At 37.2% G+C, this 25,061-nt stretch overlaps 1 protein-coding gene across 1 annotated transcript in view; it reads right to left on the bottom strand.

Moving 5' to 3' along the window:
* Positions 1-5,910: 5,910 nt before the first annotated feature.
* The window catches only part of Srfbp1 (serum response factor binding protein 1), a 55,357-nt gene continuing 36,206 nt past the window's right edge, over positions 5,911-25,061 (bottom strand). Inside the window, exon 8 of the mRNA XM_074076558.1 lies at positions 5,911-24,820. Within this exon, the coding sequence (XP_073932659.1) occupies positions 24,645-24,820 (176 nt within the window). The 3' untranslated portion in view covers positions 5,911-24,644. The remainder of the gene's footprint in view (positions 24,821-25,061) is intronic.

Here is a 25,061-nt window from a genome sequence, read left to right as displayed (position 1 = left end):
GCAAAGGTCTTTTTCATCTCTTGCCTGTATGGTAATGGACCACCGCCTGGCCCTAGATTTTCTTTTGGCCAAACAAGGGGGTATGTGCCATCACCAATACCTCCTGTTGCACATATATATAAACACTTCAGGCATTGTACAGGAACGTGCAGATTACATTCTCCAACAGGCTAAAATGGCTCCGGGAACAATCTCTTGAGACTCAGGTTTCTACACAGATGTGGGACCAAATAAAATCCTGGCTCCCCTTCAGGACTTGGTTCCTACTCTTTCTGGGGCTTATAGTTGCCATTATTCTCTTGCTTGTGTTTGGGCCTTGCATTTTAAACTTACTTGTCAAGTTCATTTCTTCTAGCCTAGAATCCATCAAACTACAAACGCCTCTGGTGGAGATGAAAACAACCTACTACGGCGGTCTCCTTGACAACCCCTCTCATGGTCAGCCTTCACGCTGCGGGCCCCTTCATCGCCCCCTGTCAGCAGGAAGCAGTTACTGAACAGACTTTGTCGTCCCTATCCCTAACAGCAGTTAGGGTGATCACTGAGAGGGGGGAACGAAGGACTGAAGGACAGACTGCAGGAGGTCCCAAAAGGTGATAAGTGGTCAAGGAGACACTTCTCCTCCCTAGGAAATGCCTGTTTGCATCTGAAAGGCATCTTCCCCTCAGGCAATGCAAAAATAGGCTATAAATCCTACTCCCCACCCTGACCCATGGGATCACTGGTTTCCAGGTCCCCCTGCATTCTCCAGTATGCAGTCTTTCTCTCTTCTTCTCTACAAATAAAATCTTTCTGACCTCTGCTATTGGAGTCCACCTGTGCTTTCATCCTCAGAGCCGCCTCAAGAACCCTCAGCACCTGAAATTCCTGCGCATGTCATCCATGCATCAAAACCATGCGAGTTTTGATCACTTCCCTTTTGTTTTAGGACTCTTTCATTTCTGGTGACAGGAATATATGTTAAGTTTGCTTATTCAAAAGAGGAATTTACAGACTCATGTGTCCATCAGACAAAGGGGGTTTGTTGCAGGATCAGATGGAACCAGAAAATCAAACACTCTCAAGACCATGTTCTCATAACCTTTTCTTTGTGTATTTACCTTATTCTCTTGGTTTTGTTTATGAATAGGATAGAACACTTGTTGCCTAAAGATCTGGTACACACCTACATACACAGCTTGTTAACCAGAAAGAAAATGGCATTAACTTGTAGGTCCATTTTATAAAGACCAGGGAAGGCATTTTGTAGGTTTAGTCTGTCATGTGCAAACCTTTGACTCAATCTTTGTGGATTCTATGACTGGTCCAGAGAGAGTCAAGGGATCTTCCTAATTTGACCACCATACTAAAGAAAGTGAGGTTAAGTAAGAGGATGGTGGCTCCCATTCAAATCATATGGCTGCAAGGTAAGGGTGGCAGAAGGAAAATCACTCAGAAAGATCACCCAGAGGAGGGGAATTACTATGGATACTGTTAATGGGAAGATTCTTAGGGACTTGGGAGCCATCTCATTTATATTTAGAAAAAAGTTAATGAAATTTGCATTTATATAAGTCAACTCAAAACATTTTCTTCCAAGCTGCTGGTGCACTTGGTTTTTGTTATGAGAGCCCCTATGTTCTTAGTATCTGAGGACTGAGTTTTCCACCAGAAAGAAGTGAAGACACTTTCCTCTCTACATGACTTTCTTCTCCTACTGGCAGGTCTTAACAGTCTGCTCACTCTTACCCCATCTTTTGTGTTACAAAAGTCTTCTTAGTAGGGGATCTCAGAAAGGAAACCCACCCTTACTTACAAGTGAGAGAAAAATCCCAGTTCCTTCTTATATAACCAGTCACATTGGAGTTCCAAAAATAAGGGTCAATCCAAAGTGGAGGAGGAGGAGGAGGAGGGGGAGGAGGAAGGGGAGAAGAAGAGATTCTTTCAAGTTTTTGTTTCTATTCCCACAGACCACTGACTGCCTGTAACATCTTTCTTTCCTGTTGTTTCTTTGACTGTTAGAGACTCGTTCTGGAAGGAGAACATTAGAATACTTCTGCTAATTACAGTGCATTCTTAACATATTCACAGATCCTATAGAGAGGATAGAGTTCAATGGTGGGATAGGGGAGGAAAGGAATGCTTCAGAGAAAAGCACAGCAAGATACCAGTGTTCTGGAGAAACTGTGGGGGAATGGTAGGCTTGGACTAGAGTATCAGGTAGTCAGCAACAACAGCCCTGTTCCCAAAATTCTCTGATGAGATTCTCGCCATTTATTCAGGGTACAGGGCTGTGATGGGGTGAGACAGGAGGGGCACCAGGTATGACAATGCATCTTGAAGGTTCCTGAACCTGAGTGCAAGAATATCAGTAACTACATTACATTTGCTTTGCAGATCACAGACCTGAGGGGATGAGGTCAGATGGATGGAATGGAAGACACACAAATGGTATGGCTGCTTCACTAATTTAGGCAACCTGATCTCTAAAAAATGACCAACCCGGCCAAGATTTTCTCCAAGGGCCCCACTAACCACAGAGGCCGTTTAATCCACAGGAAGTTACCCTGTTATTCTTTCAGAGTTTAAGAAAGTTTATCAGGAGACAGGCCTACATAGCCTAATTCTCTCTTCTCGCCCACCATCTCCTCAGGGGAATACTTCTGAATAATAGCGACATGGAAAAAGTACATACTTTCCTTTTTTCTCTCCTCACATACAGAGTTGCACAACTTAACTACAGGGGGTCTTCCAGGATTCTGTCTTTCTCAATGTCCTGGCTACAAGTGGCCAGTGGGAGTGTTTTCACCTCAAACACTCCTCACATTTGAATTTGCTAGGAAAATCTAAGAGTTGAGTTTTCCCCCAAGAGAATGTGTGGATCATCTCTCAGTCAGTAGCTCCATCCAGCTTCACTGAAATCTCTGCAGATGGCTGTCATCAACAAATCATCCTTGCCTCACTGGGGTGACCATTCTACCTATGTTCCTTACAGTCAGTTCAGTGAACTACACGACTGTTCTGAGGTTAATTTAAAAACATTAAGTCAAGTGTTCCTACAAAATGAGAGGCCTGCTTTCTACAAATGCAGTCTCATATAAGACAGCAATGGTGAACGATCTGAGCATATTGTGAAGGGGAGTGTTAGCTTTCATGAAGGAGCTCAGGTGTATAACTGATAGGTATTAAATATTTGATGTGTCCTTAGTATATTCTAGACATAGGATTATGCATTACTTCATTGTCTTTTCAGGGAGTCAGCAACAATTGTCTTTTCACTGTCTACAAAGAAAGAATTTTTTTTCTCATTTTATAGACAACTGAGAAACTCTTGAGAGGCTAAGTCACTGCCCAAGTTACAAGTTTCAAAGACAGCACAAGAAAACCAAATTTCTTTGAATTAATATAAAACCAATTAACTGGGTACAAAATATCAAATATTTTTCTATGCTAGTAATAATGAGTTAGAAGCTATACTTTTGCTCTTCTATCTGGGCTGCCGTGGTAGCTGTGTATGCTGAAGGACATCTGCTGCGGAATTTGTGACTTTGGCAAAGGTTGAGATGGTGGCAGGCCCAGAAAAGTGCCCAGTTCCAGTTCACTGGTATTAAAAAGTATTTCAACTCTTACACTCTCACAGGTAGAATGAATTGTGTTCTGACTACTTATGGAGGCACTGCTTTGATGATCTTATACTTCAAATTAAGGTCTAAAAAACCTCCAGCTCTGAAAGCAACATAAATGGATTCTAAAATGACTGATCTCATCTCTTAAGTATCCATAGTTGGAGTAGCTAATGTCAATTCATCACCTAATACTCAATTTCTGCAATAAATTATAAACCTGGGAAAAAAGGAAACTATACTTTCAAAAGACTTTATTTATGAGAGACCTAGGAATAATCTTGACACAGGGCTCATATGAAGAAAATTCAAAATATTTTTTGAATAGAAAATCACACTCATTATTCTGTGTGAAGACTGGGCATTGTAAATAAACAATTATTTAAATAACATTATCTTTTAATGCTATCAAGGAAGTAAGAAACTAGTGGGTTTTTTCTCAACGTATGACATTTTTATATTTGTCTTCTCTCTGTATGTGCGTGGTAAGGGAATGAGACACGTCTGGTACGCATCACACACAGTGAGCTCTAGGTCCTATGGAAGGCACACAGGTACACTAGTGAAAGGAAACATGGGGTGTGGCTGGTCAAATCCTGGCTTGCCCTTGCTAGCTCTAAGTCTGGACAATCACTTCCTTTCTGAGCCTTTTCTCATTTCATAAAAATGAGACTATCACCTGTCACAAAGGGCAGGGAGGATTCAGTGAAAAATGCCACGAACAGGGTCCTGTGCATAACAGATGCTCAATAAATAAATGATGGTGCCCAAGGAACTAGTATTTTAATAAACTTTTGAAAATAAATTGATGTCATCTTTTAGGAAAATAATTTGACAATATGTATCAAGAATCTTAAATAATTCCTCTGGGCATAATTACACTTTGAGGAGTCCATCTTAAGGAAGTAATAAAATACATGGGTATTTATGAAGCATAATCGAAGCAGTTTAATCATTAATCTATGAGTAATTATTAAATTTTCATCCTACTGTAAGATTATGGGGCATCCTTTAAAGATTGTTTTAGTTTGGTGGTGTGAGAAGATGGTCTGCTATTAATTATATAAAGATAGTGAAGTTATTCTAAATGTTTCTGCATGCGTCTGTTGAAGGCATTTGCCTTGAAAAAAGAGATTCAACATGCAACAAAGTTTTAGTATTTGGCTTAGTAGCATTTCTGAGGGCTTGGGAAATAAAAGGCTTTATTTTCTTCCTTGTATTTTTTATTGCATATTCTGAATTTTCTCCAGTGACAACCTTCATTATTTTCTAATGAAAAATTCCAGACAATTAGAGAGCCATCTGATGACTATCAGTATCAATAGTTATCAGCACAGAACATTGTTTCTTTTAGTCCTCTACTTGCTACTTCACAAACCTCTTGCTCACCATTATTTTAAGGCAAATCTAGGATATAATATTTATCTAAATTTTTCAATGGGTGTTTCTAAAAAGTTAGGAATCTTTCTAACAAATCCAACACGTAATTTTACGTAAAGAATGAACACTTCTCTAATATTGTCAAACATCTAGTTGGTATTTAAATTCCAACCTTATTTTTCCCCCTTTTAAAAAATCTTTGTGCAAATCATGATCAGACAGGGTCCATACACAGAGTTTATTTTATTATATATTTTAAGTCTCTAAAATACATGTCTCCCTTTACCATTTCTTCTGCTATTACTATGTGGGAAAAATAGATTTTATCTTTTAGAATTTCCCATATCCTGGCTTTTGATGGTTTAATCCTGTGCTGTATCTCCTTGTTCCTTGTATTTATTATAAAAACAAACAAACAAACAAAACAAACCAGTCCCTCATAGAGGGCACAGGTGAGGATTTCAAGCAAGAAGACTCAGATATTGGTGGTGTTTACCAAATGCATGTATCAGGCTGTCTTATATTTTTGTGACCTTAACAATGATCAGTGGTTTACTGTTGTCTATAAATCAACTATAAAACTATGAACGTCCACATTACTCATTTTAACAGCCATTAATGATCACTGGTAGATCCACTATCAAAAATCAGTGATTTTTTTAAAGAACTGAGAATATTGCATAATGGCATTAATTTTTTTCATTTAAATTGAACTATTTGTTTCTTTCATTAATGTACTATATTAAACAACCTTTAACATGAAAACCTGGTAACAGGCCTTGTTTTGTTTTTCTTTCCTTTTAGTAATTTGAGTTTTGGAATCTCATGAAAGACCTTCAAGGTGCTGTGCTCTTGTGTGTGTGTGTGTGTGTGTGTGTGTGTGTGTGTGTGTGGTGTGTGTGTGTGTGTGTGTGGGGGGGGGGTGTGTGTGTGTGTGTGTGTGTGTGTGTGTGTGTGTATTTTCTCCCATTATGGTCAAGTGTAATTTTAACCTTACACAAATGATCTGTTGATTTGAAATATCCTGGGAAAATTTTGACCTAGAACATTTTCAAAGAGGTTGGTTACTGGAAAGACAAGAAAGCTAAGGACACTTAGCGAGGTGGTTCTATTACATGCGTTACATAACATTCTTCTTCCTCAAATTTTTTTGATTTTTAAATTTGGTTTCTCAATTTCCTGTAAGATGAATTTCAAGTACCTTGTAACTCAAGAGCTCCCTACTGTGCATTTCGCTGGCTTCATGTCTACTGCTTTTTGTGCAAGATTGCCATCAGTTATCCTAACTAAACGACTGGCCATTTCTCTGAGGTCCACTGTCTCCCTAAGAGTAAAGCACTTACCCCTTGAACACATTTTACCCCTCTATCTCTAAAAGCACTTGTTTCTTTTGTTATAGATTTATATGTATACATATTCTATTAGATTCCAGTAGACAGTTAATGTTTTTTGGTAATACCTTGTCTTCCTATTTTTGAAAAAATACCTTAATACCCCACATGTAATTGTGACTCACCGTGTCTAGCACCAAGCAAGATAGCTTCAGGTCCAAAGCTAGAAAACTTGAATGATGCTTTTTAAAATTTTAATTATAGATGGATAATAGTTAGAGATGAGTAATTAGGAGTTAGCCAGATGAGTTTCTCAGGAATAGCTAGTACTTCCTGAATCCTAATAGTTCCTTCTGTTTTGTGTATAGGATCCTGGTTGTAAACATGGCAGGGCTAGGTCTAGTACTTGTTTTGTTGCTTTCCACTCATTTCCCATCCTTCTTTTTCACTTATGGCCAACTGGTCACTTTTCTACCCTTAGTTCATTAAAAAAATATAGATTTAAAACAAACCCTTATCCTGAATTTGTCAAACAGTCCCTGTACCTGTAGGCACACTTATAAAGCTGTGTTCCCCGCCCCCTTCAAAATGACAAATATAACTAGATATGGAAAAAAGATCAAGGGTGGGAAGGAAGGGCATTAGGAAGGAGGAAGGGAGGGAGAGAGAAAGAGAGGGAGGAAGGGAAAGGGAGGGAGTGAGGGAGAGAGGGAGAGAGAGAGAGAGAGAGAAAGAGGTTAGATTAGATTGGGGAATGGAAAGAAAGAGGAAGGGCAAGATATTTCAGAGGTTCTGAGTTTTCACTTGTGAATAGCTTGCTATTTAATCGCTCTCGTAACCTATGAGTCTACCTGAAGAAAGAGGTAAGGGAGCTTGGACACCTTCTATGAAGATGAAGGCATGAACAAATCTCAAAAACCTTCATACCTTGATTTTACTGGAATTGAATAAAATCAGTGGGAAATTTCCTTACAAAGTATGAGGCCATAGTGGACTCAATGTTAATTTTGTTTCTTCTTTTCTTGGGATCCATACTTATATATTTCTTTTACTTCTAACAGCACCGGCTTCAACCTTCAGAACATTAATGGGAAATGGTAATTGCGGCTATTCCATTCATATTTTTAACTTTCAGTATTTCTCTAATGAGTATGTGCTATTAGTCTCAGATACCTGTTTTCATGTTGAGATACAAGCCTCTTTTCCTAGATTTTTAAAGTACTTTGTTAAGAAATAGACTTTGATAAATGTTTCTTAGTCAAATTCACTTCTTAAAGTTTAACCATGATAAAGCTGACATCTTTTACTAGTGTATAGAGTTTGGTTTGCTGTACTGTCATATTCACATCTACATTCATAAATGATTAGGCTTCTCCTGTTCCCATAATCTTTGCTAGGTTTTAGTATCAGGATTATCCTGGTTTCATAAAAATAAAACTACTGTGGTCTGAATGTGCTTCCCCTGTTCATATGTTGAAATCCTAGTCTTTAAGATGTAGTATTAAGAGGCAGGGCTTTTGGGAGGTGATTAGATCATGAGCATGGGCCTCCCACCAATGAGATTAGTTCTCTTACAAAAAAGGGCAAAATGAGTTTGTTTGTCCCTTCCATCACATGAGGACTTCACATGAGGAATGAGCTCTTAACAAACTTTGAATCTGCTGTGCACCTTGATATTGAACTTTCCAGCCTCCAGAAGTCTTAGAAGTATGCGTCCTTACATCCTGTCTACCTTGTTATAGTAGCCTGAAAAGGCTAAAACAATGGCAGTATGACATAGCTGTTAATAGCTATGTTATCCTAGCTTTACCATTTATCAGCTGCATGACCTTTTAGAAGTCACTTGACCCACATGGTGATAGAACAGAATGTAAATCATACAAGCCTTCATAGGGTAGAAATGACATAATTAACAGATTCTGGGAAGAGAAGGAAAAGGAAAGGCAAGTTTGCTATTTGTTCATATTTCTATAGCTGGGTCAAAGTATGTAATTTAAAGCATATAAATATATCTACCTGTCTATATGCAGATTGTTCATTATAAAGATAAAATTCTAAGAAAGATAATATTCCAGCTAATATTCAGTATCGCAGGCATGGAAGCTAAGAGGAAGACCCGTATTGAGTCATTACTCTGGAAAGGCATCAGGCCTTCCACCTTTTTCTGTAGATGAAGTTTATTAAAACACAACCGCATTCACTTTTTTCACATATTACCTGTGTGTGCTTTTGAGTAGCTGCCACCAAGGCTTTCTGGCTGGCAAAGTCTACAGTATTTCCTAGCTCACCTCTTAAAGAAATTTTCTGAGTCTTATTTCAAAAACAATGGGCTATTAATAAGTGTCATATAAAAACTATAATTATAAAGACAGCCTTTAAGTAAAATATGTCATACTATGAAAGAACCACTGAGAGACAAAAAGTGACTACAAACAATGACAATGTGATTGAGAGCAGCCTTTTCAATAGAAATAAAGAAGTCAGAAAACACTGAAATATTTTCATAGTAATGGAGGAAAATAATCATTAGCTAAGATTAGTTACCCTACAAAACTATCACTTAAGAATGAGACTAAAATACAGGTATTGTTTAGACAAGACCTAAAAGGGCTTATCACTAACAGATTGTTACTATATTGTTTAAAAATGTGTGTATCAGAAAACAGGAACAAAATTGCAAGAAGTAGGAGACAAAGAGAAATTAATGAAAAAAAGCAAACTGGTAAATATGTGAGTAAAGCTGAATAAACACTGGTTGTATAAAGCATTAATGATAAAGTTAAATTTGAAGATAAAATTAAAAGCACAGCTGGGTGCTGGTGGCTCATGCCCGTAATCCTAGTTACTCAGGAGGCAGAGATCAGGAAGATGGTGGTTTGAAGCTAGCCCAGGGAAATAGTTCACAAGACCCTAGAAAAGAAATGAACACAAAAGAGGACTGGTTGAGTAGTTCAAGTGATAGACTTGCCTGAGTTCAAGACCCAGTACCACCAAAACAAAAGACAAAACAAAAACCAAAAACATAATTAAAATATTATGCATACAAGGTTTAAAAAAAAAAGTGGGGCAAATGTATGTTTGGGATATATGTAGATTAACTGAGATTTTAGAGTTTAAGAAAATATGAACTTTAAAATTAAAGGGAAATAACTAGATAGCAGAAAAGGAAAATTGGAAAAAACATTTGAAGTGCAATTGAAAAAAGGCAGGACAAGGGCTGGGAGTATGGCCTAATTGGTAGAGAGCCTACCATACTGAATTCAAACCCCATACTGTTTCCTCTTCAGAAAAGATGAAAAGACAGGCCAAGAGAAAAGACTTTGAGAAGCTTAGGAATCAGTGTAGCACAATCTATGGGACATGGCTAGAAGAGCACACAACTAAAAATGTATACCTCACTTAAGCTAATTGTTAGAAAAATATAAAGCATGGTTATATAAAACATGACGTTTATTTGAGGCTATTGTGAATGGAATTATTTCCATATATTCCTTCTCAGTTTTGTTCACTGTTGGTGTATAGAAAAGCTAATAATTTTTGTAAGTTGATTTTGTATCCTGCCACGTTGTTGCTCTTTATGGTGTCTAGGAGTTTTTGGGTCTTTAAGATATAGGATCATGTCATCTGCAAATAAGGATATTTTGACAGTTTCTTTACCTATTTGTATTCCTTTTACTTCTTCTTGCCTAATTGCTCTAGCTAGAAATTCCAGTACAATGTTGAATAGGAGTGGGGATAGTGGGCATCCTTGTGTCTCATTCCTGATTTTAGGGGGAATGGTTTCAGTTTTTCACTGCTAAGTATGATATTGGCTGTAGGTTTGTCATATATAGCCTTTACAATGCTGAGGTACATTCATTCTATTCCTAGTTTTCTTCATGAGTTTTTATCATGAAGTGGTGTTGGATCTTGTTGAAGGCTTTTTCTCCATCTACTGAGATGATCAAGTGGTTTTTGTCTTTGCTTCTATTGATGTGCTGTATTACATTTATAGATTTGTGTAGGTTGAACCATCCCTGCATCCCTGGGATGAAGCCTACTTGGTCATGGTGTATGATCTTTCTGATGTGTTGTTGGATTTGGTTTGCCATTATTTTACTAAGGATTTTTGCACTGATATTCATTAAGCAAATCGCCTGTAGTTCTCCTTTTTTGGAGGTGTCTTTGTCTGGTTTTGGGATGAGAGTAATATTGGCTTCATAAAATGAGTTAGGCAGTGTTCCTTCCCTTTCTATTTTGTGGAACAGTTTAAGGAGGGTTGGTATTAGTTCTTCTTTAAATGTCTGATAGAATTCAAATATCTAGGAGTACATTTAACAAAGGATGTGAATGACCTCTACAAGGAGAATTACAAACTCCTGAAGAAAGAAATCAAGGAAGACCACAGAAGATGGAAAGATCTCCTGTGCTCATGGATTGGTAGAATCAACATAGTAAAAATGACTATACTACCGAAAGCAGTCTATATGCTTAATGCAACTCCCATCAAAATCCCAATGACTTTCATCACAGAGATTGAAAAATCTACCCTAACGTTCATTTGGAAACACAAGAGACCGTAAATAGCCAAGGCAATACTCAGCAAAAAGAACAATGCTGGAGGTATCACAATACCTGACTTCAAACTATATTACAAAGAATACAATAAAAACAGCATGGTACTGGCACAAAAACAGACATGAAGACCAGTGGAACAAAACAGAGGACCTGGATATGAATCCACACAACTATATCCACCTTATTTTTTACAAAGGTGCCAAAAATATATGATGGAGAAAAGACAGCCTCTTCAACAAATGTTGCTGGGAAAAGTGGTTACCCGTCTGCCAGAAACTGAAACTAGATCCATGTCTATCACCTTGTACTAGTATCAACTCAAAATGGATCAAGGACCTAAATATCAGACCTGAAACTCTGAAGTTACTACAGGAAGGAGCAGGAAACACTCTGGAACTAATAGGTATAGGCAAAGACTTCCTCAATAGAACCCCAGCAGCCGAGCAACTAAGAGAAAGGATGGACAAATTGGACTTCATAAACTTAAAAAGCTTCTGCACAACAAAAGAAATGGTCTCTAAACTGAACAGATCACCCACAGAGTGGGAGAAAATATTTGCCAGCTATACATCAGACAAGGGACTGATAACCAGAATATACAGGGAACTTAAGAAACTAAACTCTCCTAAAATCAATGAACTAATTAAGATATGGGCAACTGAACTAAATAGAACCTTCCCAAAAGAAGATATTCAAATGGCCAAAAAACACATGAAAAAATGCTCACCATCTCTAGCTATAAAGGAAATGCAAATCAAAACCACACTAAGATTCCACCTCATCCATTATAACAGCCATCATAAAAAACACCACCAATATGTGTTGGTGAGGATGTGGGGCAAAAGGAACCCTGGTACACTGCTGGTGGGAATGCAAGCTGGTACAACCACTCTGGAAAAAAATTTGGAGGCTTCTTAAAAATCTAACATAGAACTGCCATATGATCCAGCAATCCCACATAAACCCAAAGGAATGCAACATAAGTTTCTCGAGGCACCTGCACACCCATGTTTATTGCAGTACTATTCACAATAGCCAAGTTATGGAAACAGCCAAGGTGCCCCACTACTGATGAATGGATTAAGAAAATGTGGTACTTGTATACAATGGAATTTTACTCAGCCATGAAGAATGAAATCTTATCATTTGCAGGTAAATAGATGGAACTGCAGATTATCATTGTGAGTGAGGTTAGCCAAGCTCAGAAGACCAAAAATTGTATGTTCTCCCTCATATGTGGAATTTAGATCTAGGGCAAATGCAGCAATGCTGTTGGACTTGGATCACATGACAAGGGGAGAGCACATATGGTAGATATAGGAATAGGTAGAAAATCCAAAACATCAAAGTGTTTAATGTCCCCACTCCAGAGGAACTAATACAGAAACCTTAAAGTGACAAAGGTTAACATGAGAAGGGGATCAGGAACCAGTGTAAAGATCAGTTAGAGATGAATCAACTTGGGTTGTAACACATTTGTACATGAAAGCAATGCTAGGAATTTCTCTATATAGCTACCCTTAATTCAACTAGCAGAAACGCTTTGTCTTCCTTATTATGCTTATGTCTTCTCTTCATCAAAATTAGAGATAAGGGCAAAACAGGTTCTGCCTGGAAGTGAGGGGGGGCGGGGAGAGGGTGGGGAAGGGAGGCAGGGGAGAAGAAATGACCCAAATAATGTATGCACATGTGAATAAATGAATAATTAAAAAAAATAAAAAAGTTTCATGAAAAAAATTACATTTAATAAAACATGGCACCCAGCCTTGATTTTCCAAAAAACATACATCAGTAAGAATAGAGCAGACTAGCTTAAACATATCTATCTAAAGCTAAAAGTCAATTTTTGCCTAAGTGGAAGCATTTAAAAACATTCTCATTAAAGTCAGAAACAGAAAGAAGTCCACTTTCATGCAATTATTTTATATTTCACTGAACACGCTGGCCTTTTGAGTCAGGAAAAGGAGTTAAAAAAAACTAGAAAGGAGCAGGTAAAATATTTATATTTTAGATGATATAATTCTGAACATGGAAAAATGCAAGAGCAACAGAGTAAATATTAAAAAGAGCGTGGGTCAGAAAATTATCAGTTTACACAGCTTCATAGCCTTTATACACACCACTAATAGAGTCAAGTGGTAAAGGATCAGACCCCATTCATAACATGACAAAATCAACATTGTTTGGAAAAACAAGTCAAGCAAAGTCAAAAGACAAATGACAAAATGGAAATTCTTTGAAAATCATGGTAGGCAATGGGCTAATTCTTTTAAAATACAAACAATAACTATGAAGCAATAACAAAAAGTATCAAGAGCCCAAAATACAGTAAACACAAAAAAGCAGGTGAGGGAAACTAAAACACAAGTGGCTGTATTGAGTGCTCCTGCATTAACGACAGTAAACTTCAAATGACCTCCTGATGTGGATCAGTAATCACAATACTTATTTCCATTAATCTACTATGCTTTTCCTAGAGTATTAATTCAGACTTTTTCCTCTATAGTCAACCATCTATCACTTTTTCTCCTTTTCTCATTCTTCACTACTACTGCCGAAGTCCTAGCCACCCTATTTCTCACCTGCTTTATGCTAACAGTCCCCTAACTCATAGCCACAGGTATTCAGCCATGTGAGTCATTGATAAACTGAAAACACTTGTATATATCCATGATTACTTATTAAAATATTTATAGAATACTGTAAAAAAAGCAAACATTTGACAGGGACACAGCAGAAGTAAACAAAACCCTTGCACTCACAAAGTATATATTCTGGATGAAGAGATGACAACTATATGAGCTTATATATGTCAGATGATGAAAGTCATAGAAGAAGAGTAAAATGACATGAAGAATCAATTGATATTTTAGCAGAGACCTGAGAGATTGCGAAAAAGAGCCTTGTAGTTATCAAAGTGGAGAACATAAATTTGAGCACTCAAGAAAGCAATCCTAGGCCTATTAATAAAGCAATTATAGTGCTCACAAATCTTGAAAGACTTAATAATGTCTGACAATCTCTCCTTCATCACAGATGATGCCTGTGACAAAAAATAATTCAGAACTAATTCACATGTATTTCAGACATGAGCTAAATTGGCTGTTGGTAGCATATATGAAGGTTGTGAACTTCTGTTTATGATAGGGCTAAACTGACTGAGTATTCATACCAGTTTAGTTTAAAAATAAACACAAATAAAACCCTCTTCCTTTCATTGACCCTCTAAGTTTTGGCTGTCTTTACTGAAAAACATCCTTTTAATTTTATCCTGAAAACAACATGGAGAATGACTTTCTTTCAAAACAAGCTTTCCCTTGAAGAGAAACACATGTTCAAAGTACAAACAACATTCCAGTATCCAACTTAAGACTACTTAATTTCTGCAGGGTAATATCATACTTCAGCTACTGAATATGTTGCTCTACATATTTGTTCCACAATGCTATAATTTAGGCCCCAAATCCATTTTTTATGCAACCAATTTAGAAAGAACTTTTCTAATACAGTGACTTCCCATGTTGTAATTTCTAAGAGTAATTAAGCATCATATCCCATGGGGGGAAGATATAACGAAGTATGAAGGAGGATGAATGTAGTAGATATGTTATGTACTAATGTATGAAAATGGAAAATGAAACATGTTGAAACTATTCCAGGAATGTGGGGAGGGGGCGGGAAAAGGAGGATGGAATGGGTTAACCTAACTATGATACACTATAAGAACTTCTGGAAATATCAAAATGAACCTCCAGGACAACAATAATAAAAGTCCTATCCTAATTTTAAAAATAAAATTTGATAAGTAGATTTCAGATTTTATTTGTAAAAGAGGCATGAGAACAGACAAGACAATTTGTGGGAGAAAAGGACTCATGAGTAAGCCAGGATACTGGTTTTCTAAATAAAATATGAAGCCATGATAACTTAAATGAAATACTGGATGATATAAAAAGGTAAAGAAAAATAGTGTCTAGGAACAGTCTCATCATTATATGGAGACATTTCAAATTAGTAAATGACCTGACTACTCAACAGTAGCATTAGAACAATATCCATTTTCTGGAAAAAAAAACATTCCAACTATGTATCATACATATACTGGAATAAACCTAAAAACAGTAACAACTAAACCTTGTAACTCTCAGCAACTTAACCAAACACTTCTTGTTCATGTCAACAGGTTGCTGGGTAGGGTTGAGAGGACCTGCTCCATGCAATTATTTAGGGACCCTTGTAAATATAAACTTTATCATCTTCAAACTCTATATTGCAAGACGGAGCAAGATAGCATATTTAACTGAGAACAAGGAAGGTTGCCTGGAAGTTCTCTGATCTGGAAGTGAGGACATTTACTTGATTTGAAAGGAACTACTTGTTCCTTGTTCTCCACAGTGCTGGATCCATTCTCTTGGAGTTTTTCTTTTGTTCATTATCACCTAAGTTATTTGAAATAAATAATGGGGAATGAACCTCTCCTGGGGGCCTTTACAGTTTTTTGTACCCCGCTTCTTCCTTGAGCAAGTTTGGGAGCCAACACTTTTGATGGAAAATTCAAAGGCTGTTGAAGTTAATCTTTCAATCTTTGGCATTACAAATAAGCAGATTATTGTTTTTTGAAAGAAAGGTATCTAGTCAGTTATATCTGCTAGTTCTATCTCCCAAGGTTCTCTCCTAAGTTCAGTTCTCAAGCCTGCCTTAATTTTTATTCCTTTGCCTCCATACCAAAAGTCTATCATCTTTAGAAGGAAATTCATACACTCTTCTCATATCCATGCTGAGCTAGAAGTCTTAATGAATTTTGTGCACAGTATCTTTTCACTTGGGGCTAAAAGCAGTGGGTTTTCATTCTTTTGCTTTTTATTTTTGTTTCAGTGGCAAAGTAGCCAATAATGACCATAGCCAACTCTGTTGTTCTATCTCTTTGATAAATGCAGAAATTAACAAACAACACTCACCAAGAGCATTTTAATTTCCAATCTTTTCCCCTAGAGATATGGAGTCAGTAGGCATATGGTACACTTTCCAAATGACCCCTTTAACAATTGTTTTATTATCCTATGACACAAATCTCCACTTTTCCAACCCAGTATAGTAATTTTCATCCTGACTGTGCTAGATACATATTTTGGCTTCCCTAGCCCTCTTCTCCCTACAACATCCTTCTTCCAGTACCAATTTCTGCATTAGAATGATGCTTCTTGTGCAATTTTTTTTTAAAAAAAAGCCTTTTCACTCAATTAATACAAGAGGTTTGTCTGATGATCACTTAAGGGCAAATAGCTTAAGTGGAGGAAAATTCCTTTAGGCTGATAGTTGTTTCTTCATCTTAAAGGTGGGGAGAGGGCCTCCAATGCTTTGGTGGGAGTTGGCATCCATGGGTTGGATCTAGAAGTGCTTTACATAGCTTTCTCTGATATTCCATTTAAGATTTATTCAAATCTTTCACATGACCTAAACCCAATGTGAAAACAGGTTGGGAAATATAGGTTAGCTGAGCACTAATTGGTTTAAGTAGTTTGCCAATATCTGCCAGAATGCAGAGGTAAATTCCAGATGGGTTAAACAGCTACATTCAAACATGACCACATTAAAATGCTTGAAGAAAATATAGAAGAATTTGTCAGATGCCATAAACTTTACAGGCATGACAGTTTTCATGGCTGGACATACACATGAGATCCCGAGTCAGAGACAAGGAATTTTATTACATGCAGCAAAACCAAATCTCCCAGTATGAATATGATGCTTGTGCCAGCTCCCCAATGAACTGGATGATGATTCACAAGAAAGACTCATAGGATTCAGAAAATGCTAGTATTGTAGTATGGTATACGAAAGGATACAGTGAAAGGACACAAATTAATGTAACACAGGGAATGGAGCATGGACTGAAGGCCAGGAGATAACAGTTGTAAGTTTTCATGTGTCCTCTCCCAGTGGAGCCATATGCACACATGTCTAGCAATGATGTGCCATGCATGAGAAATGATGCCAATCTGGGAAGCTCACTGTATGCTGGTGCCCAGGTTTTTCACAGGGGTCAGTCATATAGGTGGAGGTGCTAACATGACAGACCTCAGCTACTCATACTTCATCCTGGCAGAGATAATAACTATAAAGCATATTGTGAGCATTATCTCTCTGATCAAATTGGCACCCTATGGCCCAAGGGCTCAGACATCATCAACTCCCAGGAACTGGCCAAGAGCTGCTTCTGAAGATACACCTTTTTCAGAATGCTTAATTCTCTCAGCAATGATGCAACATAATCTGTGTGAAGTGTCACCAGCCAGGGATGCACACCTAGATGATGCTCATCCAGGGTACTGGGGTTAATTCCTGCATGACTGAACTTAGTTACTCAGTTTCCATTTTTCCAGAGCATAGACAGATATTCATCATAGTTACATAAACTATGTGATCAAGATTACACATACAAAAAAATTCCTATCAGGCAGAACTGTTAGTTCAGGGCCTGTCTACCAAAAGTTGACCAAGGACCAGTTCTAAAGAGAGACAACTCTTTTGAAATGTACAGTTCCAGTAACACAGGCTTGCTGGGTTAACCCTTTCTATAAACACATATTCACTAAAGTCCTAGAAGGGAAACACAAAGGACCATCACTGGGTACCTGCAATGTACTGTAGGAGAGGAACACTGAGTTTGGCTGATATTTGGCCTAGGGAGGTGTTACTCATCCCTCAAGGTTGGTCAGTACAAATACAACCCTGAATCATGAACCTGTGAAGAGTTAACAGGGCTTTGCATTCTTGCCATACTTAGTAAGAATGGAAGGGATACACAAGGCTTATGGTTTTCTTAAGTAAGGCATAAGACACAGGTGGCAAGATTGAAGTGATTTATGAATATGATTACATAAAATACTTCTATAGCATAAAGGATATGATAAAAATGACACTGGTACACAGAATATAGGAAGCTGGGAATATCATTATTCTCACTTTAAAAATTCTAGTTGGATAAACTGAATCCATCAGAGAAACGAGGCAGGTAAGGGAAAAGGAGTCAGGGATCTAGTGAAGTATAGATACCTCCCAGCAATGACAAGATGTGAGTACTGGGATACCAGCGACAGAGCACAGAAGGAAGATGGGTTACTGTAGAAGTAAGGCGTAGTAAGCTAAACATTTTGATGAACTGATATAGCTGATTGCAAGCTAACTTGAGACTGTAAAGTTTTGGGTGCTTCACATAAAGGGAGTTTGCATCCAGTACTAGGCTCAAGGAGATGGGCCTACACTGGACACTAAGAGGAAAGATCGGATACAGAGCAGAGATAAAGGAAAACAGATCAATTGGAGAATTTGTCTCTCAGATGTATTCTACTGAAGATCTTGTCCCTGAATAGCTATACTTTAAAAAATACCAAACCAAGAGTCAAAGCATCATATTTGTCCTGATTTATCTAAGCAGTAAAAGGGAATTGAAAGCATTATCTCCAAATAGATCACACCATATAAATCCAACCAAGCATGAGCTAACATCACAAAAAACTCCTCTCATAGTCTTGACCTTTGTTTTGTATTTGTTTCAATAAGACTTGATATTTTAGCTATGCATGACAAAAGGTGACACAAAATGAAGGTTGGGATAGTTATGGTTAACCTGAGCACGTTGGATACCAAGGAGAGGCTGAATGTTACATAGCAGTCTATGAATTGTGGTGTGGTAGAACCAGACTAAACCACACATTGCTGAAGAGGCCACAAAACTTGGTAGTATCTACCATACCAAAACCCTAGAATTTGATACATAGGCATGAATTATTTAATCCAAGAAAATTTCCCATGATGGTGTAGGCCTGGAAGAGGAGGGGCTGCTGCTGCAGGAAGATACAAATTCCCACCAGTACCCTTCTAGCCTACTGAAAAAAAAAAAGAAAGTCTTTTGCCTCCAGAAGTACATCAATCACAGTCACCCAGGACACAGGTGAAAACTCACTGTGGCTTGGGGAAGGGCAAAACAAACAAAACAAAATGACAACAAAAAACCCTTGTATTCCTGGGAAGGGGCAGGAAGACATCCTATGCCCAGAGCATTAGGTAGATCTCCTAACTCAGAGAAGTCAAGAAACTCTCCCAAAAAAGATTCACGAAGCGTTCAGCTGTCACAAAGAAGAAGGGTAAGGTCAACAGAGGAAACCACAACCCAAGATCCAGCTACAATCCCCTAAGTATCAAATCTACAGGAAAAACATATCTAAAAGAACCTTTAAAAGGTTTTCTAAAACATCAACAGCTCAAAAAATTCTTTCAATGAGTTATTTTTTGGGAATCTGTTAGAAAAATGAACTTTAACCAAGCAATTAGTTACTGGGGAAACTTTAGAAATTTAGCATTTAATACATGCATTTGTAAATCTAAGATTAAAATGAAGATGGGGACAGGGTAGAATAATACTGTATGATAATGCTGACGTACTCTATGTTTTAAAGAAGCAAAAATAATGCAGTTTACAAATAGGAGAAAAGAAGAAAGCAGAATAAACCCATTAACATTTAAGAAATAAATGAAAAAATCACTAAAGATGGATAAAATGGTATAAATTAAAAACTAGGGAAACTAAAGACATGAAAAAAGGTATGAGCCAAAAATAAACTTCCTAAATATCAAATTTTAGATTTTTTAAAAAAAGAGTTCACACCAAACATATTAGGAAAAGCAGCAGAATGAATACAATAACTATAATCCCAGCATGAGATAATCTAGCAGGGATGAGAGCAAACATATTCATGTTATCAGTAAATATGAAAGTGCTTAATTTACTTAAGTGGAAAAGATTTCCTACTTGGCTCAACTGTATGCTCTAAAGACACACCTGAATAAAGAATGACTTGGAAAGGCTAAAAATAAAGGTATTCCAGGCAAATGGAAAGAATTGAGATTTTTCTAACTATTATGCTCAATCCATTTGTAAAAATGAAATATTACATGCAATAAATGGCAGAAAAGTCAACATGGTAGGAAAATAACACAAAACCAAAAGACAACTGATAAACTGGGAAAAACATTTACAATATATTTAACAGAAAAAGAACTAGTATCCCTGATACATAAAGAAACTAAAAATTGGAGGAAAAAGACCAAGGAGCAGGGGATGGTATGCCAAACAAAAAAAAGCAAAAGATATGGGGAAAAAACAATTCACAAAAAAATGGATGTGAAAGTGTTCCTTAAGAGCATTCACATCCACCCATAATAAGAAATGTAGTCAAAGGTTACTTTATACTGAGGTAATATTTAGCACCCATTCAACAGCCCAGAATCAAAATATAGAGCATCACACTCTATTGCAAAGGCTGTAGAGAAACAGGTCTCTTTAATGTATTGTCAGTGGAAGTACAAATTGCCACAACATTCATGGAGGGAATTTGGCTAACTTTCACAAAACTGTATGTGTATTAACCTTCTGACATAGTATCTCCACTTCTAGGAATGTATCCAAAGACATACCTCCAACAATAAGAAAATACATACTGCTTTTTTAACATTGTTTGGATGGCAAATCATGGAAAATTATCTATCCATACTTAGAGGAATGTTAATAAATTCTGACACATTTACTCAATGGAGAGCTATAATTTTTCTTAATGAGGATGGTCTCTATGAACAAATTTATAGTGATTGCCAAGATATAATTTTAAATGAAAATAAAATTCATAAAAGCATATAGAAAGTGCTACTTCATGTAAGGGAGCAAGGGAAATGAAAACATAGGCATCTAGCTGTTCACCTGTACAAATAGAAACACAGGAAGGATTTACCAGGGATTATTCACAGGGAATGTATGGGTATTGTGGAAAAGGACAGAGATGGATGAGGGGAGCTGCCACTTCATTGATTATGGCCGTTTCACACAGCACTGACCTACGGAACATTTTTAATGTTACATAAAAAGAAATTAACAGAACTATCAAGGATGGAGGGAAAAAGTCATTAAAATACCTCAGAAACAGAACCACACTGTACTTCAAATGAAGAGGGCAGGGAGAAAAAGCAGTAAACTAAGTACCCAGTATTTAAAAAAAATCGAGATACAATGCAGCATTATATACTAGTGACTTTTAGGTGCACAATTCACTGGTTTTGTATATTCACAAGGTTGTACACTTAATACTATTATTTGATTCCAAAACGCATCATCTTCCCAAGAGGAAATGCCAGACCAATTTGTAGACTCTACTCCTGCTTTCCCCAGCTCCTTGCAATCACTCGTCTATTTTTAGTCTCCATGGATTTACTTATTTGGGCATTTCATGTAGTAGAATCATAACTGTTTGGCTTCTCAGTTAGCATGAAGTTTTCAAAACACATCCATGAGGTAGTGTGTATCAACACTCCACTCCTTTTGATGGCATGTATATACCATGCTTTGCTTATCCATGTGGACATTTGGGTTTTTTCTTTTTAGCTATCATTTGTACTATGAACAGTCACATGTTTTGATATCAGCATGCCTCCAAACTGTTTTGAATGTACTTTTATGAATGGAAATTCTGGGACACATGAGAATCCATTATGCCTGTTTGTACATTTGATGGAATCCTGCAGCTCTGTGAGTCTGCTAATTCTTTTTTATGTTCCTCAAACTGGATAATACCAACTGATCCATCAAGTTCACCAAGTATTTCTTTTACCTGCTTAATGTACTGTTGTGCCTTTCTGTCCAATTTTTTTCAGTAATTATAGCTTTTAACTTTAGTTTTTGGCTTCTAATTCTGAACTCATTATCCTCTATTTCTATTACTAGTTGGTTCTTTGGACATATTTCAAATAGGTTCTTTGTTTTTGTAGAGTAAGTCGTGTGAGTCTGCACTTCCTCACGGAATTTGTATTTTCTGCTTTTTTATGGCAGTGCAGGGACCTAATTTGTTTTTGCATGTCTCCCATTTTCACAATTTTTTTTTCTTTTTTGAAAACTGGATATGTGAAGTACTATAATATTGCAAGTTTAAATTAGATCCTCCCCCTTCCCCACTGTCCAGGGCTTATGGACGTTTCTGATTTTCCTTGATGATTATGTGAAGTCTATACTCTCTGCTCTGTATGTCTACTGAAGTCTGTTTCATTCAGCTTAGTAGTTTGCTAATAATAATTAACAGTGATTTTCTTAAATGCCTGAAATGAATACTTCTCTCTGTTGAGGACCTGGGTGTAGGAGCACATCTTCATCACTTACTGGGAAGATGACAATTCTCCCTCACCCTTGGTACTGTGGTTTGGGCAGCGTCTCACTCAGCCAGTGATCAATGTAGGTTCTTTTCAGCTGTCTCCTGAGCATACACATAGCTTTATGCATGTGCATTATCTATTTGATTTCAAGAAATACGTTTGAACTCTTTAATGAACCAATGATTATTACATTAACCTTTGAGGATTTCCTTTTCAGCTTTTTTGGTTAACTTACTGTTTACCTCAACTGTTATCCACTGCCTCAAGCAGCCTCGATGTTGAACAACTGCCTCTAATTGTTTTCTGAAAGCTATCTGAGGGAAAAGTGTTATCAAACTAAGCAATCTCTGACTCATAACAAATAAAGTCAGTCTTGCAAGTGGGGGGGGGTCTTTCAGTGAATGACCAACAGGCCAAATGATTAATTTCTATGGGAATGTGTCTCTGAAGAAGTTCCAATCATGTTTCGTCCCCTCCAGTGGCTGTCAGACTGCTGGTTTTTATGGTGACTGTAGGCTGTGGGTTTTCAAGGCCACCGGGAATAAAGCAGATTAAAATATGACAACAATCATTGTTCTCATCAAGATTCAGACATTTTTCTGAAATAAATATTCCCTAGATTGCTGCAACCTAGGACTAACTCTTGAGTTAGTTGATTCTAACAATTTGAAGTTTTCTTACTACTTTTACAAAGAGAGGAATTTTCAGATGGTCTTAAAGTGCCATTTTTGCTTATCATTATCCTAGGTTACTTTCAAACAGGTTAAAGACCATAAGCCCTCAAGTTAAAGAAAAAAGAACTCTAAACTAATACTGAACTTTGGCTAATTGACTTCTCTGGTGGAGGGTCATATAGCAAGTCTGAGATGAACTTCTGTGCATTTTGAGGTACTGTGGAGAGCGGAAGCTAGGTTTCACACTGTTAGAGAAAACCTACATGGAAAAGGACACTGGAACAACCTGGTAAGTGTTATGGTTTGGAAATGAAGTGCCCCACCTCGACCCCCCGCCCCAGACACAAAAAAACCTCAGGTACTGGACTGGAGGCTTGATCCCCAGTTGTGGTGCTCTTCAAGTGGAGAGAAGAAACCTAAGAGGTGCCCCAAGTTGAGAATCATTGCCTTAGACCGACAGTTGATCAACTAAGGCTGATTCTCACAAAACACATGCCTCAAAAGGGCAAATCTGATCCTAAGTAACTTCACTGTATCCAAGCCCAACAGCACTTTCCATGTAGCAAAACCTAACAGTGGCAGATGTAAAACTCTTCCATCTGACCTTTTAGTTGTTGGCCTCTACTTGCTAACTTCCTCCAGGGTGAACACTGGGTAGGTACAGATAAATTTTTCTTTCCTTTGTTTTTTATCAATCTGAAATTATGTCAAAATAAACATTTAAAAAAATGTTTTCGTGCTCAATACAGAAAAATGATTTTGTTTCTGCATTGCCTTTTGAGTTCCATTGCTCTGGTTATCTAAATTCTTAAACTCTTAAAATAGAAAGAAATTACTCTCAAGAACCTGTGTGTTCAGGCAGACTACACAATGTTCTCTTCCGTTAACATAACATGCAGGAAACATGGAATTTAGTTAGCTTATTTAGTTAATGAAAAACCCTTTCATTTTTCTTCTAGTGGCAAAAAAGTGAGATGTTTGAAGGGATTTTTAAAATCTCCCTCTTCCTTTAAATAACATACTGTAATACATAAAGCTGCACTTTCTCAGCAGTCACCTCACGACTTCTCTGCTCAGCCTTTAGAGGAGATAATCTCTCAATCAATCCCCCCTCCTTCTAGAACTTGTTCTCTTGAATAGCAATCTATGATTTTTCAAAAACAATTTCAACACCAGGTGTGGTGGGCACACCTGTAACCCCAGCTCTTGGGAGACTGAGGCAGAATGACTGCAAATTGAAGCCAACCTGGGCAACACAGTAAGACCCTGTTCTCAAATAAAAACCAAAACAAAAGTTTTTATAAGAGCATGTGGTCAAATAAGTAGACATTACATATTCTTGATTTAATGGAAATATTTACATAATTACTGTTTTATGGTTGCTTAAATAACTGAAACATATTTAAGGAACTCAAATTTTTCTGGAAAACTCTTTTAGAACAGTGAAAAGCACAACATCACAAGTCATTACAACTATGAAGTTTAGTATTTACTTATATAATACCTATGCACCCATGATAAAAGCTGCTACTTTTATTTTGCTAACTGGAGTACTTCTATCAAAGGTGTAAGTGACTATGATTTCCTCATTATTTAAAAAAATTTTTGACATTTCTTTTCCAGGATAAAAACGAAAGTTGAAACCCCTAAATACACTCCATAAGCACACATGAGAAACCTAAAACCTCCAAGTCCCTCCATGGAAGGAATAACTTGGGGGTACTATTAAAAATGAACTTGCATGTGTACTTGATTTGTTGGGGGCATTATGCAAACAACCTGAACTCACTTGAAAAAGAAGTTCAAGGAGACTTATTCAAAATGAAGTTTAAATTAATAGGCTAATGGAAAAAAGGAAGAAAGACACTAAGTTTTAGATAGATAGCTCACAAAAGAGGTGGCAATCAATCATCAAATGTAATTTTTTTCCCCTGAAACACCGTGATTTTGGACTGCTGTTCTTTCCGCCTCCTGCTCGCCTCCCACGAGGGATGGAGAGGCAAATGCAGCTGCTGCTTTGTGTTTTCAAGTCCTCTCTGTGCATGCTTTTTAAACAGATTCTTGATCTGAAGTTCATTTTCTGGGAAGAGAAAACAAAAACAATAAAAACTATATCTAAATGGCATAAAAAATAGATGTCATCTTATCTAAATGAACTATTAAAGGAAGAAATTTTGTTTTACTGGAAGACAATACCTCACAATTTAAACTGAAGTCCAACAGGGATCTGTTGAAGCTGAATTTTACACCTGAGAAGTTAATCTGGGGACACACTTGCTCACCCCCGAAAGTGAAAGTTTATTGAGTGCCTTTTCATATAT

Source organism: Castor canadensis, chromosome 6, assembly GCF_047511655.1.
Source record: "Castor canadensis chromosome 6, mCasCan1.hap1v2, whole genome shotgun sequence".
In the NCBI taxonomy this organism is placed as follows: Eukaryota; Metazoa; Chordata; class Mammalia; order Rodentia; family Castoridae; genus Castor; species Castor canadensis.
Note: the sequence above shows the minus strand (reverse complement) of the source record. Positions and strands in the feature narration are given on the sequence as shown.